At 38.9% G+C, this 16,735-nt stretch overlaps 1 protein-coding gene and 1 pseudogene across 1 annotated transcript; both read right to left on the reverse strand.

Annotated features, from left to right (window-relative positions):
• Positions 1-5,272: 5,272 nt before the first annotated feature.
• Positions 5,273-10,557, reverse strand: LOC104825478 (annotated as a pseudogene).
• Positions 10,558-13,123: 2,566 nt separating this feature from the next.
• LOC104821707 (tocopherol O-methyltransferase, chloroplastic-like) lies at positions 13,124-16,509 on the reverse strand. The gene is made up of 6 exons (XM_010552668.2): positions 16,002-16,509; positions 14,890-15,065; positions 14,691-14,795; positions 14,408-14,611; positions 13,618-13,720; positions 13,124-13,376 (listed from the first exon to the last, which is right to left on the reverse strand). Exons 1-6 carry the CDS (start codon positions 16,342-16,344, stop codon positions 13,273-13,275), a joined length of 1,035 nt encoding a protein of 344 aa, XP_010550970.1. The 5' UTR covers positions 16,345-16,509; the 3' UTR covers positions 13,124-13,272.
• Between the last annotated feature and the right edge of the window lie 226 nt (positions 16,510-16,735).

Here is a 16,735-nt window from a genome sequence, read left to right on the forward strand (position 1 = left end):
ATATCTGTACCAGAAAACTGCGGCAGATGACCTGCGATCTGTGAAAAATGACATGCGCTATGCGTTAAATGACCTATGGTCTCTGGCAGATGATTTGCGATCTGCGGCAGGTCATTTGGCCTACAGACCTACGACTATCGCTCTGCGGATCTGCGGACCTGCGGCTATCGCCCTGCGGACCTGCGGCTATCGCCTGGATAACAACCTTTCAATGAGATGAACATCCCAAGTGAATTATAAAACATGCAAGAAGTATGATATCTTTAGTTTGTAACCAAAGCAAGTTATCATTTTTTTGCATACACATAAGGTGTTTGATGAAATGTCTGTACCAGAAAACTGCGGCAAATGACCTACGATCTGTGAAAAATGACATGCGCTATGCGTTAAATGACCTATGGTCTCTGGCAGATGATTTGCGATCTGCGGCAGGTCATTTGGCCTACGCACCTACGGCTATCGCCCTGCTATCGCCCTGCGCACCTGCGGACCTGCGGCTATCGCCCTACGGACCTACAGACCTGCGGTTATCGCTCTGCGCACCTGCGGCTATCGCCCTGCGCACCTGCGGACCTACAGGCTATCGCCCTACACACCTGTGGACCTGCGACTATCGCCCTGCGGATCTGCAGACCTGCGGCTAATGTCCCTCGGGGTCCGTAGGTCTGTAGGGCGATACTATCGCCCTGCAGACCTGCGTGCATGCGGCTATCGCCCTGCGGACCTACGGACCTGCGGCTATCGTCCTGCGGACCTGCTGCTATCGCCCTGCAGATCTGCGGACCTACGGCTATCGCCCTGCGGACCTGCAGCTATCACCCTGCAGACCTGCGACTATGGACTGTGATTTCATTATGACCATATAACTTCGACTACGACTCACTATGATCATATAACTACGACTCGCTACGAATCACTACGACCATATAACTACGACTACGACTCATTATGACCATATAACTACGACTACGACAGATAATTACAACTGTGATTTCATTACGACCATATAACTACGACTACACTCACTACGACCATATAACTATGACTCACTATGACTCACTACGACCATATAACTATGACTATGACTCATTACAACCATATAACTACGATTACGACCAGATAATTACTACCATGATTATGCTACGAATATAATACAAATATGACTAGATAATTAAATATAATTACGATGGTTGAACATAATGCAAATGCGATCAAATAATTAACGGTAACTACGACCATGTCCATTTACCTATTCTCTCGATCCTTTTGTTGGTTGGACCAAATATTCTCGTCTATATCTCTCTACGATAGTCGCAAGTCCGCAGGTCCGTAGGACGATCGCAGGCCAAATGACCTATCGCAGACTGCAGATCATTTGCGGCATATCACAGTCATCTGCCAGAGACCATAGGTCATTTAACGCAGAGCGCATGTCATTTTTCACAGATCGCAGGTCATCTGTCGCAGTTTTCTGGTACAGATATTTCATCAGACACCTTATGTGCATACAAAAAAATGATTAGAATATCACAGAAAAAAACCAACGAGAAAAGTATTTGAATAGATTAGATAAATTATATAAGAAATAGAGAAGATAGAGAAAATATTGGAGAGAAAATAAGATCAAATAACAAAGCGTTCCGATTTCTAAAAGATAGATTATCACAAAAAAAATACTTCCATGAATTTCGTTTTTCTCCACATACATGAAAAACACTTATATGGATTTTTTTTTCTTATATAAGTATAGGAAAACACTTGCATGGGTTTCGTGAAAAATTACTTATAGGTCAGCAAGTCATCAGGTTGCATGTCGCAAGCGATATACCGCATGTCGTAAGTCACATATGATATGTCGCAGGTGACCTGTTGTATGTCGCAGGTGACCTGCTGTAGGCCCAAGTCACATACTGGAACCTGTCGCCGTTTTTTATTTCAGGAATTTCATCAAACACCTTGTATATAGAAAATAAAATGAACATATGAATACTACAGAAAAAGAAATCATGCAGAAGAATATTTAATTCATGAGATAAACTGTAAGAAATAGAGAATATAGAGAAAATAATCGAGAAAACAGAAGGACAAATCTCAAAATGCACTGATTTCTAAAATACAGATTATCACATAATCGTAGAGAGATATAGATGAGAATATTTGGTCTAACCAGCAAAATGATCGAGAGAATAGGTAAATGGACATGGTCGTAGTTACCGTTAATTATTTGGTCGCATTTGCATTATGTTCAACCGTCGTAATTATGTATGTGTATGTGTATATATGTATGTGTATGTAAATTTATATGTGTATATATATGTGTATGAATATGTATTTATGTATGTGTGTATGTATATGTGTATATATATGTATGTGTATGTAAATTTATATGTGTATATATATATGTATGAATGTGTGTTTATGTATGTGTGTGTATATATGTGTGTATGTAAATGTATATGTGTATGTGTATGAATATATGTGTATGTGTATATATATGTATATAAATTATGTGTATATATGTAATGTATGCGTATATGTGTAATGCATGTGTATATGTGAATATATATGTGTGTGTATATATATAATAATATATTATTTTTTATATTTAAAAAAAATAAAAAAGTATTTGCGACAGATTTTTCTGTAGCAAATCCGTCGCAACACGCAGATTTTGTACGTCGCAATTTTGCGACGGATTAACGACCGGCAAACTTTTGCGACAACGATATACGGGCGAAAATTATTCCATCGCTTTCTATCGCAAAATTGTAATTGCGACGGATTTTATTTATATTTGCGACGGATTTTTCCGTCGCAAATTCGGATGTTTCTTGTAGTGGTAGTGAGTTGTAGTCGTAGTTATATGGTCGTAGTGAGTCGTAGTCGTAGTTATATGGTCGTAATGAAATCACAGTCTTAATTATCTAGTCATATCCTAGTTATATGGTCGTAGTGAGTCACAGTCGTAGTTATATAGTCGTAGTGAGTCGTAGTCATAGTTACATGGTCGTAATGAAATCACAGTCGTAATTATCTGGTCGTAGTCGTAGTTATATGGTCGTAGTGAGTCGTAGTCGTAGTTATATGGTCGTAATGAAATCACATTCTTAATTATCTGGTTGTAGTCCTAGTTATATGGTCATAGTGAGTCGCAGTCGTAGTTATATGGTCGTAGTGAGTCGTAATCGTAGTTATATGGTCATAATGAAATCACAGTCGATAGCTGCAAGTACGCAGGGCGATAGCCGCAAGTCCGTAGGTCTGTAGGGCGATAGCCGTATGTCCGTAGGTTCGCAGGGCGATAGCCACATGTCCGCAGGTCCACAGGGCAAATGACCTGCCGCAAACCGCAGATCATTTGCGGTATATCACAGATCATCTGCCATAGACCATAGGTCGTTTAACGTAAAGCGCATGTCATTTTTCACAGATCGCAAGTCATCTGTCGCAGTTTTCTGTTACAGACATTTCATCATACACCTTATATACATGCAAAAAAATTATCAGAATATAACAGAAAAAAATCAAACGAGAAGAGTATTTGAATAGATTAGATAAACTATGTAAGAAATAGAGAAGATAGAAAAAATATTGGAGAAAAAAAAGATCAAATAATAAAACTTACCGATTTTTAAAAGATAAATTATCACACAATCGTAAAGAAATATTGTAAAGGTAGTTTGAGTATTTAGAAAAAAAGTATCTTATGCAAAAGTTGTTTTTTTGTGAAATATTTTACAAATTTCGTTTTTGTTTTGGTACAGTTTGCCAACTGCCCCTACGAATAAATGGAAAAGAATTGAAAGGGATGTTAGGGAGTGGCAAAATTGGAATTCGTCCCCATGTGTTTGGAGTTTTAGTTGATGTGATTAGTAGGGTTTTTTTTTCATGTCTTGTCTTTGTGTATGACTAATTATAATTTGACGATTAATCCATTTTTGAGAAAACCACATCAAATTCCATCTAACTACAACAATTATACTTCTCTTTAAAATATGGTCCTTAATGTTAAACTCAAGAGAAAATCCAAAAAAAAACACTGAACTTTACAATTTTGACAAAAAAACACTGAATTTTTTATTTTATCAAATAAACATTAAACTTTTTAAATTTGACAAAATAAACATTTAACTCTTCTACGATTGTCAAAATAAACAAAACGAATGACGTGATCCAATGAGACGCAAACATATCAAATTATTTTACTTAGTTTTTTTTGACAATCGAAAAAAGTTCATGTATTTTTTTGGATCATTAAAAAATTTCAGTGTTTTTTTGATAATCGCATAAAAATTTATGTATTTTTTGGATCATTTGAAAAGTTCAGTATTTTTTTAGATTCGTTTAAAAAATTTAATGTTTATTTGACAAAAAAAAGTGTTTTTTTGGTCAAAATTATAAAATTCAGTATTTTTTTTTGGGATTTTCCCTAAACTCAATCATCAAAATACATGAATTTTGATTTTAAAATTATAATACTATGGTTATATATATCGGATTCATAAGAAAGATATACATATTTTTTTATACGTAACTTAAAATGGAGTTTTTTTTTATTGTCAATGTAATTCATAGAATATTCGTATATCAATTACTTATAAATTTAAATATTCAAATATTGATATTATTTTTAAAAAGTTAATATAATTAATATACTATTATATGAGAGCTAAAATTCATATATTATTTTGATATTAGTTGATTTTATTAACGATAATTTTTCATCCGATTTTTTTATAGCGACAAATAACCAATTATAAAAGAGATAATGATCTATAAAAAATAGTCACATTTATAGAATGGCTTCACCTAACGTCATCATATATCTATCATTCACCTAATCTGCTTTTGTTGCAAATGATATAATTTCTATTAGAATTAATTATGTACATAAATCCAATTAGTTGTATAGTTACTAGTGTTTTTATAATTAAAAAAAAGGTTAAGCTCCATCAAACGAAAACAATAATTTATCGGTCCAATTGATTTGACTGCTTGTTTTGATTCACTAAAAAATTTGGAAAAGCGTTGGCCTGCCATAATAAGCAGTGGGAACTAGGTCAAAATATAAATTTATAAATAATTAAATACAATAAATTTGCGGTTGGTAATAAGTTTCCAATACACCATGTGATATTATTATTATTATTATTATTATTATTATTAACACCACCTATATTTCATATCTTATCCTCTAAATTGTTTTCATCCTTAACATTTTTTACCAAAAACAAAAAAACAAAGGTGTCCTAATAAATAATTTTCCCAAATGATGAAACAAGTCAGAGGCAATTTTTATTGTAAATCTGACAGGTGGAATATGTCTGGCAAGAGAAACGTCTAAAAAAAACTAAACGCAACCGCTGCGTTTGCGTTTACTGAGGCTTTCGGCACGTGATAATTGCAAACTTTATGAGACCTCTCTTGTAGCCTTCGATCACCACTGGCATCGCCAATGCTCCTTTGACACTTTTTAGACCTGTTCCATCGTACAACTGCTTCAGTTCCAAGATCTTCGGAATGCTTTTGTCGGAGTGATGCTAAACAAAGCTCATTTCATTCGAAACGCCATCTAGTGGATCCAGTTCTCTTGATCTTGCATAATCATTTAGATGATTGGATCTTGCACATGATCAATCCCAACTTGTAGCTCGAGATGAATTAAGATGTATGAAAATGAAAAACGATTACCGCTGCGAAGAAGAGAGAAGATGCCTTTCCACGTTGAAGCCGTTCGTATAACCGCCGGCCAAAACGGAGCAACGTTCTCCGACCAATCTGCAGACTTGATGTCCTGTACCAGACAAAATACACACCCATAGACGTTGTTCAGCGGACGATTAAGGATTTTGGCCGACGTTTATCTGCATCCAGGAGGCATGAGGCCGTGAGGGGCGAGATGCGAGAGGGAGGCAGTAAGGACCGCGAGAGAGGCGACACGAGACCGATTCATTGACGTTAGGATTTCATGATTTCGAGAGTTTGAATTTTTTTCGTCTGTGTTTTTAGGATTTTCGAGACTCCCTATTTTCTCGCATCGTCTCAGACCGCCTCACCTTGTCCCATTGGCTCGCTGGTCGAATACTCGACTCCTCCTTTCGCCCAAGGATATCCGGGGCTTAGTTACCCGACAATTATAAAAGCAAAGTCGGGTAGGCCGATCGATATACTAAAGGGGAACAAGGTTTCCTTGTAACCATGCCCACCCTTATCTCAAATCCAAAATTTATTGTTTCCTTGTATTAGAGATAGTTTTATCGGTTTAGTATTTTTAATTTTGGTTTACTCTATTTTCGGTTTACTCTTTTCGGTTTATACTTCTCGGTTGTATGAGACTGATTAGATTTTTCATTTGAATAACAACAGAAAATCGTTCCAAATGCTCGTGTATTTTCTCTCTCGTTTCAGCTCGGATCTCATTTCACAAAAGGGTACCACAACCTCCAATGAGGTTTTTTTTTTTATCGATTCTCGTTTTCTCTTCGAATTTCTTCTTGATTTGTTCGATTATTTTTCATCGATGTCGCGTTCTGAGACTCTCGATGCTCAGAATCTTTCCGATTCCTCTTCGGAATCGGTTTCTGCTATCGATCCGTACTTGAATCCGCTTCATCTACATGTGGCTGATAACATGAGCTTACAGCTCGTTGGTGAATCAAACTATAATGTGTGGTCGCGACTTGGTCGCAACTATAATGTAACACTGAATCAAGTTATCAACCACCAGAACGAAGAAGGGACATTACCTGGAGAGAGAGAGACTCGAGCAAGGCGATGTAATCAGAAGTAGAACACCAGGCAGGGAGGTAAAACGCATCACATATTCTTCGCAAGAGGGTCTTCTCCCATGGCTGAAGAGCTTCTTCGCCGGATGAGAGATCTATATGGCACCATGTCACTATGATTATCCTCCCACCAGGCGCAGCCACTCGGGCCAACTTCTTAACGAACGGCACCACCACCATTCACCAGCTAAAAGAACACATGCTTATGGATAATTCCGATGATGGATGGGGAATCAAGCCTTACCTGGGTTTTGTCGGGCATGTGTTCGCCGCTCTCCATGGACCACACCAGGTCAAATTTCACGTCCTCAAATGGTTACCGCAACGCGTCTGCGACTCGGAACGAGACCTGATTCATGTCAGTGCAGTTCTTGTGAGGACAAATCTCCGATGATTCAGGACAAGAAAAATGGTTATTACGTTATATGAGATGATAGGAAGACCTTGTGAGAGAGACCCTGGGAAGCAGCGAGATCATTTGCTCTCTGAGCTTGGAAAGGGCTGAGAGTGATGCCAACGCATTCAGCCCCAAATTTTCTGGCCAAGTACCTCGAGCTTCCGCCTATTCCGCATCCCACATCGATCACCCTCTTTGGTTGTCCCCCCTCTTCCTCCTCCCTTGCTTCCATTTTCAGACTTAGATTGTTGTAGTTATGCTCATACGTAGACGAATAGATGTACATTTGTAATAAATGTTTATGAAATAATATGATTATTCGTTTATTATTATATTTGCATGTTCATTAATAATAAATACTATCCCTGTATTATTTGGAATAATACTAGATGTCCTAGTCAGTTATTATCGTGGGAACGATAATAAATGAAGACTAGTGTGACGTGTATGTATGACGTATTGGATACGTGCTACAGTCATAGGTGCACGTTTGGAACGTGTGACTGGCTGGCCCCCCTGATGGGCGGTTCATGGTCATGAATCAAAACCGACGTCATTATAATATCTCACTTTTGTCCTTTGACCTGAGATAACTATTGGTATTCTCCGTAATTTGTTTCGTGCCTTGACATAGTCAAACGCCACCTTAACATGGTGGTTATAAAGGCTATGTTCAGATGCGCAACGGATTCCGTGGTGGGTCGTAGCGTATCAAGATGGAAATTTGTTTCTCTTGATTACGGGATAGATATCGTTGGCCACTCGGTGATTAATCATGCTGTAAAGTGCTTAGCCAAATCATAGATATCAGACATCTATATTAACAGATGATTAATGAACGAGAAAGTGGTCGAATTGGTTAAGGTTTATTGACACCATGCCTTACATTCGACTGGTAATATATCGCGAGACAAAGGGATATTAGTTCGATCATATTGTAGGCACAATCGAGGTGATAACTCGGTTTAACGTGTGTAGTTTATATGTCTTGCTAGAGGCAACTATCAACGTGTACGGTAAAATAGGATTTTTTCGTTGCGACCACGTTAAACGGAGCCTACCGGGTCACACACATAGGGTTATATCGGATTTATATATTTGATATATATCAGTTATAGACTCGGGTATTTTTTCCGCCCTATTTATTGTTCGGTTATTTTGTCGGTTTATATTCACGAGATTAGTCTCGGTGTATGTGATACATTTTTAGAATACGAGATTCATTTCGTATGACGTAATACATTCATTAAATAAGGTTGATATGAACTTATTTAATGAAGATGAATCTGTCTATTCGTATTCTGAAACCTATTAAATGAACTTGACTCTTCATTTGCTTTGAGATTTCTATAAATTGACATCAAAGGTCATTTCAAAAATCATCGGAAACCAACAGAAACATAAAATCCGACAAAAGAAAAGTTCCCGAGCTGGAATATGAAAAGTCTTGTGTTGTCTAAACCGACGAATCCCGAGGGTACTAGCATACTGATCCGATGTGTGGATATCGGTAGAGATGTTCTTATTTGTACGCTCTTTTCTCGTCTTTGTGACGTTTCCGACTCTCTGATTCTGCGTTTTAAGATACGTTTTACCGCACATATTACGATGATCCGGTTAGTCTAGATTTAAATTCATGCAATTGTTGTACGTAATTATTTCGCTACACGTAAATCTAGACAGAAATTATAGCTACGATTAGATCGTTATGCTCTTCGTTTTTCTTCATAGATGTATTACCGTTTTTTTAGAACTTTGTCCGCTGCATCCACCCTAATCATATTTTGATTCAGAAATTATATCTCTTTCCCACCGGTAGATTCGAATCCGAGAATAAAGCCGTTGGATCTTTTATTCTTCATATTTATATCCTTCTTCACTTTTTATCAATGAAAACCTTGTAGATAGATATAGTAATTTGAATGCTCTGTTTCGTCTCCTTAAGAAAACTCTGTTATACAGAGAAGGTTTCGATTCCGGTTAAGAGGATTAAGGTTTATTACTGGTTTATGGAGCTGATCTGTAATTTATCAGATAGAGCATATACGTGTCATTCATTCTTTGGGTTTGTTGAGAGTTTGTTATTTTCATTCTTGTATAAATAAGCGTGTACAGTTTGTTAATGAAATCAAAGAGAAAATTTCTTCAGAAACGCGATCTCTCTCTCTCTCTCTCTCTCTCTCTCTCTTCCTTTTCTCAATTTATTCCCAGGTTGATACATGGGGATTAATTAATTCTCGTTTCTATTATATTTTAAACTAACCATGTCATTCATTTTACGTGCGAAAACAAACAGCGGACCAAGAAAGAAGACGAACCAGATACTCCGGCGAATCGTAGAGCTTCCTCGACCATACAGATCTGAGCGTCACGGTGGACGGAGTCACTCAATCCGACGTCGGATCGAGGTTCGTAGAAGCCGTGGTGCATATGCTCTCCCCAGATCTCCTCCCACATCCCCGATATCTCGTCGTAGAATCCAGCAATTCCCTCCTTCAGCTCCGTCGCATCCGTCGCCGCCGCAGCACGCACCATCCCACACGCCGTCAGAGATAGATGAAGGTGGAACGGCAGTGGTCGGAGAGTCGGATTAGCGGTGGGACGGAACATGAGCCAGGGGGAGAAGCACGTGCGCGTCGGAGGGGCGAGGATTGTGTTCATTGTTGATGTGGAACAAAAGTTGTTCACGTTGTTACCGAAGTGTGTACTAACGCATATTGATGGTCTATGCTCTAAATTTCTGTGGAAAAATTCTGGAACACGCAGAGTTACTCCAAGGATTGCATGGACAACAGTCTGTCTACCGAAGGAAGAAGGGGAAATCGGATTACGGAAACTGGAGGACTACAATAAGGTATTCAGACTTAAACTCATTTGGTTGTTGTTCACGAAAGGAGGCTCCCTGTGGGTAGCTTGGACTCGTCTGAATATACTCAAGCAGCGGGGATTTTGGGATACAAAGGCAACAACATCATCATCTTGGAATCTTAGGAAATTATTGTCGATGAGGGAAACAACACGTTCCTTCATCAAAATACAGGTACGGGATGGACAATTAGCTCAGTTCTGGCTTGATGACTGGACAACACATGGACCATTGATTGACCATATAGGAGAGCTTGGGCCGAGACTGTTACGGTTGTCGAAGCACGCAAAAGTAGCAGAGGCGGTCAAGAATGGTGGTTGGTCACTTCCGGCGGCTAGAACAGAAACAATCCAACAGCTTCTGTTCTCGTTGACGGATACTGACCCGCCAAGACCGGAACTCGGAGAAGATATGGTACTATGGAAGCAAGACAATGGCGAATTCAAGCATAACCAACCTCGAAAACTTGGAACCTGATCCGTGCGAACAATCCCACGGTCTCGTGACATCGTATGGTCTGGTTCCGAGAGGCTGGTCCCAGACACTCTTTTGGCAAGAGAAAAGTCTAAAAAAAACTAAAGGACCGCTTGAGGAGATGGGGGCTTCAAACAGATGTTACTTGTATACTATGCGGGCTTGAGGAGGAGATGCATCAATACCTCTTCTTCGACTGCACCTACAACAATTATGTGTGGACATACTATGCCTCATGTTGCTGGAATTCTCCACCGAGTTCACTGCAGGATTGCATTAATTGGACTGCAGCAACGGGCAACGATGACGGGAAGAGCAGGGTGACAATCTCCAGACTCATCCTGCAGGCCACAGTGTACCTTCTTTGGAGTAAACCTAACAACCGAATCTTCCGGAACGACCCTAGAACGTCACATGTTCTGCAACAACAACTCGACAGCATGATGAAAACCAATCTCCTTTCGGTGAAGGGCAGGACACGATCAGCAAACAACATGCTTCTGGAACACTGATACTTTTTGACGGAACGAACTAGAAGGCGATAACGCAACACGACTAAGGAAGTAGGCAACTGACTGCCAATTATTTTGACCACTTGCACATGAGATTTCTTGTATTAGCTTGCTCAATGATTACCCAATACGGGGTTGTTTTGTAAGAATTTTTGAACTATATGGATTAATACTAAATTACATTTAACCAAAAATAAAAAAAGCTGCTCACGAAGAAGAGAGAGATGATTTGATGGAATGGAACAGTGGAAGAGTAAATCTCAGGACGCTTTCCTCGTTCTCTTTGTTCGGATGTACGAATCTTGTGGTGAAATTTAATTTCACGTTTTTCAGGTGGAATTTTGGATTCGCATGTTTGAGGAAGATATTTAAGAAAAGGAGAAAAAAATAATTTTTTTTTGGAAAAAAAAGAAAAATATTATTTATAAAAATATTATTCTCATACAATTTACAAAGATACTTATTAGGCTTAATTTCCTAGATTCTCAAAGGAAATGAATTTATAAAAATATAATTCTCATACAATTTCACTTTATTATTAATTAGTGGACTAACATTAACAATCACAAATTAAAAAAGTCAATATATTTTGGGCCTTTTAAAACTTATTTTTATTTTATTTTTATGTCATGGAGTCATTTTATCCTCAGTTTCCGTTTCCAACCCACTAGGCACTAGCCGCGGGGAGAGAGAGCGAGGGGGAAATCACCTAAATAACCCACTTGGGTCGCATCTATTTCAGTGTACACTACCGAAAAAAAAAAAAAATTTCAATTTTAATCCACTTTTCGGGGGAAAAGTCCGAAATACCCTTTTCGTTTTATTTTTTGTGACCTTATTACGACTAACATATAACTGATATACAACTAAAAATAAGACAGACTGATTTTTTTGCCACCTTTTTTAGAATCAATTGTAACTATATTTAGACGTAATTACGAAGTCGTAATAACGAAGTTGTTTTCGAACGGATAAATATTGTAATTTATTAAGGGTAATTTCGTCTTTTCGTAGGGAAAAAAATGTGTTATGTTTTCGGTAGTGTACATGTGAAATAGATGCGACCCAAGTGGGTTATTTGGGTAAAAAACCCGAGAGCGAGTCCCTTCGATCTTCTTCTCTCCGGCTTTGTGGATGAAGATGAACGCTACGTAAGCTTTGAACCAAGGGAAGAGGATAAACCCTAATCCCCAAAATCATGTCTCTCTCGCTTTTCTCGCAAGTCTCTACCTCTCTCTCCTTCAATGTTTCCGTCATTACCGCTTCTAAGTCGTCTCTCTGTCCTCTCTCCTGTATATATCACCACAAAGGCACGCATGGAACGGCATCGACATTGGTTTTCCGCGGCTCCAGGGGCTCGGTGAGCTTTGGAATGAATTCCATGGCCGAAAAGAGGCAATTGGGTTTCTGGGTTTCTGATGTATGTGGGTATGGTAGGAGAAGTAATAGTAATGGATGATTTTGATGATGCGGATGAAGGCGAGGAAGATTTCAGTATTTTGTGAAAAAATTTCTGTGTATTGAATAATGAATCTGTACATGTGTTTTATACACAAAATGAATAACAAAAGATTCCTAACAAATTTACAAGAAACGAAAAGCATGCTGAAATCCGTTGCCACGAATCGTTCATAGAAGATTCCGGTACCTCATATATTGGGCTGTAGAAGTCAAAATGGGCGGACGAGATGATGAAAGAGAGGGAGGGTTCCGTCAAAGTTATATTGAACCCGAAATTTACTGTTTGAAATCGTTTTTATTGAACCGGTTTTCCTAAACCCGGTCTTGAATACATGGCTCAAAAATTCGACATGGTTTGACAAGTCACCTGTCACGTAGGAATTAAAAATCGTATTATTATAATCTTTTTATGTTAAAGACTATTACGACACTTTTTAACAAGATTAAGAATTATTGAGTCGCTTTTTTCAAGTTCAGAAATAATTAGGTACCATTGCAGTATGTTCAGAAATTATTTTTTTTCGCAATTTGCAAGTTCATGATTTTTTAGAGGTTTTCCCTTTATTATTACTACTACTGTTATTATTATTTTTCATATCTTATCCTGTAAATTGCTTTCATCCTTAAAAATCTTAAAACAAACGTATCCTCATAAATAATTTCCCAAATAATGAAACAAGTGGAGGCAATTTTTATTGTAAATCTGACAGGTGGAGTATGTCGGGCAAGAGAAAAATCTAAAAAAAACTGAACGCAGCCGCTGCGTTTTGCGTTTGTTTACTGAAGCTTCCGGCACGTGATAATTGCAAACTTTATGAGACCTTTCTTGTAGCCTTCGATCATCAGTGGCATCGCCAATGCTCCTTTGACACCCTTTAGACCTGTTCCATCCGTACAACTGCTTCAGTTCCAAGATCTTTGGAGACATAAACGGTTCCAAGATCTTCGGGATGTTTTGTCGGAGTGATTCTAAACAAAGCTCATTTCATTCAAAACGCCGCATAGTGGATCCAGTTCTCTTGATCTTGCATAAGCGTTTTAGATGATTGGATCTTTCACATGATCAAAATCCCAACTTGTAGCCAGAGATGAATTAAGAATTATGAAAATGAAAACGATTACCGCTGCGAAGAAGAGAGAAGATGCCTTTCCACGTTAGAGCCGTTCGTATAACCGCCGGCCAAAACGGAGCAACGTTCTCCGACCAATCTGCAGACTTGATGTCCTGCACCAGACAGAATACACACCCCCATAGACGTTTTTCAGCGTTTTGGATATTACAAAAAAAAAAAGAGCGCCTCAAACGAGAGGTGGACACTGGAACCGGAGATTGTGAATATCCGTCCGATCCGGAAATCGTGTATCCACATTTTCGGGTTCTCATCGTCAGGTGGGACGAATACGTGTCCATTGACGGCGAGAATCCGACTCTACAGGTTTCAATAAGGATTTCGGCCGATGTTTATCTGTATCCACGGATAACCGAGTCGAAAGAAGGGAGGGAGAGAGGAGGTCGAGGGGGCATGAGGCGAGAGGGAGGCGGCGAGGAGGCGCCGAGAGTTTGAATTTATTTTCGCCCGTGTTTTATTTTAAAATCATATATTAGGATTTTGCGCCTTGCGGATTTCAAAACTCTTTCTATTTTCTCGCATCTGCTCACACCTCCTCATCCTCTCACCTCGCCCCTCGTCTCACCGGTCGAGTACCCGAGTCCTCCTTTCACCCCACGGATATCCGAACCTTGGATACCTGAGTCTTACAAAAGCAAATGTATACTCGAGAGGAATGAGGTCGAGGTTAGAAAACACATCCGAAAACTCGGATGCTCACACTTATCTCAAATCCAAAATTTAACGTTTCCATGTAACAATGAATCAAGTTATCAACCACCAGAACGAAGAAGGGACATTACCTGGAGAGAGAGAGATTCGAGCAAGGCGACGTAATCAGAAGTAGAGCACCAGGCGGGGAGGTAAAACGCGTCACAGATTCTTCGCAAGAGGGTCTGCTCCCATGGCTGAAGAGCTTCTTCGCCGGGTGAGAGGTCTCTATGGCACCATGTCACTATGATTATCCTCCCACCAGGCGCAGCCACTCGGGCCAACTCCTTAACGAACTGCACCACCACCATTCACCAGCTAAAAGAACACAGGCTTATGGATAATTCCGATGATGGATGGGGAATCGAGCCTTACCTGGGTTTTGTCGGGCATGTGTTCGCCGCTCTCCATGGACCACACCAGGTCGAATTTCGCGTCCTCAAACGGTTGCCGCAACGCGTCTGCGACTCGGAACGAGACCTGATTCATGTCAATGCAGTTCATGTGAGGACAAATCTCCGATGATTCAGGGCAAGAAAAATGGTTATTACGATATATGAGATGATAGGAATACTTTGTGAGAGAGACCCTGGGAAGCAGCGAGATCATTTGCTCTCTGAGCTTGGAAAGGGCTGAGAGTGATGCCAACGCATTCGGCCCCAAATTTTCTGGCCAAGTACCTCGAGCTTCCGCCTATTCCGCATCCCACATCGATCACCGTCTTTGGCTTTCCCCCCTCTTCCTCCTCCCCTGCTTCCATTTTCAGACGTACATGCATTACCCTTTTTGTTATGTCAGTTGAGTAATAAAAGGGCCGATAACTTGGTTAATAGCCTAATAAATCTAAACCGAACAATACATAATCGTAACCAAACCGAATTCTATATAAAAATTGAATGATTATGATTTTTGTATACCGAAAAACTGAATTTTAATCTAAAAATTCTTTAAAAAATGAAATTTTATTTATTTTACGAAATTTATATTTTTATTTGCACACGTGACAATATTAGAGCACCAACTTGCGTTTAGCCTAGTCGTCGTCATTGTCATATCATAAACCGACAATGCTGGCTCCAATAGCATCCATGGCATTATTATAATTGGATTGATTTGGCCTTTCTGAACATTCCATCTTCATCTCCAACTCATAAACGGCTGTTGCTAGCTATATAATATATTCTTGTCATTGGGGGGTTATAATAGATCTTTCAGGGTTCGAATTTTTCGATTTTCAACTCGATTAATGTTCAAAATTTTATTTAAAATATTATTTTGTAAAATATTTATCTTTTATGTATTTTTCAAACATGCACATATATATATATGACACCCATCCTTTTTCAAAGATTTTGCAGCTTTCTGTGCGTACAAGTACCCATCCTTTTTCAAATATTATGATATTTTTTTTTTCTCACGCACATCAAAATTCATGATTTTTTTAGAACTCTTACTCCTCATGTTTGTATCTTTCTTCCCTTTTATCAATGAAAACCTTGTAGAGATAGTAATTTTATTCAAATTCTCAGAAAAAATTTACAATTTATTTTATTTATTTCTTATTAATATTCTAAACAAAAGGAATTAATATGAGGATTAATTAATTCTCGTTTCTATTATTTTAAACTAACTATGGCATTCGTTTTACCTGCGAAAACAAACAGCGAACGAAGGAAGAAGACGAACCAGAAAATCCGGCGAATCGGAGAGCTTCCTCGACCATACGGATCTGAGCTTCACGGTGGCTGGAGTCACTCAATCCGACGTCGGATCGAGGTTCGTAGAAGCCGTGGTGCATATGCTCTCCCCAGATCTCCTCCCACATCCCCGACGTCTCATCATAGAATCCAGCGATTCCCTCCTTCAGCTCCGTCGCATCCGCCGCCGCCGCAGCGTGCGCCATCCTACGCGCCGCCTGAGATAGATAGAGGCGGAACGGCGGGGGGCGGAGAGTCGAATTAGCGGTGGGACGGCACGTGAGCCAGGGGGAGAAGCACGTGCGGGTCGGAAGGGCGAGGATTGTGTTCATTGTTGTGATTTGATGGAATTGAGCCGTAGAAATAAGCTTTCTTCTTCTTCCTTTTTCTCTTTTTTTTTTTTTTTTATCTTGTGGTGCAATTTAGTTTTCACATTTTTCAGGTGGAATTTTGGATTCACATGTTGATGAAGAAATTTAAGAAAAGGAGAGAAAAAAAAATACTTGCCTTTTATTTTTTTTTATTTTTTTGAAGATTGGACTTCCATATTCCACGTCGAAGCATTGATGGTGGTGAAGAAAATTTGAAAAAGAAAAAAAGAAAAAATAAAAAAACAAAAGGACCCGGTATTTGTGGGGTTCTAATTATGTATTTCCACGATATAATTTTCTCCGTCGTTTTGTTTTATTTAAAAACGAAAAAAAAAGGTTCCGATCGTATAAT

Source organism: Tarenaya hassleriana, unplaced genomic scaffold, assembly GCF_000463585.1.
Source record: "Tarenaya hassleriana unplaced genomic scaffold, ASM46358v1 Cleome1, whole genome shotgun sequence".
Taxonomy (NCBI): domain Eukaryota; kingdom Viridiplantae; phylum Streptophyta; class Magnoliopsida; order Brassicales; family Cleomaceae; genus Tarenaya; species Tarenaya hassleriana.

Excerpts from the sequence above, each read along its gene's own strand:
- LOC104821707 (XM_010552668.2), bottom strand. The coding sequence starts at position 16,344 with ATGAACACAATCCTCGCCCTTCCGACCCGCACGTGCTTCTCCCCCTGG. Across the intron at positions 15,066-16,001 it reads CCGATTCGCCGGATTTTCTG|GGGAGGAGGAAGAGGGGGGA; the intron begins GTTCGTCTTCTT and ends AAATGGAAGCAG. Across the intron at positions 14,796-14,889 it reads CCCAGGGTCTCTCTCACAAA|GTCTCGTTCCGAGTCGCAGA; the intron begins GTATTCCTATCA and ends GACATGAATCAG.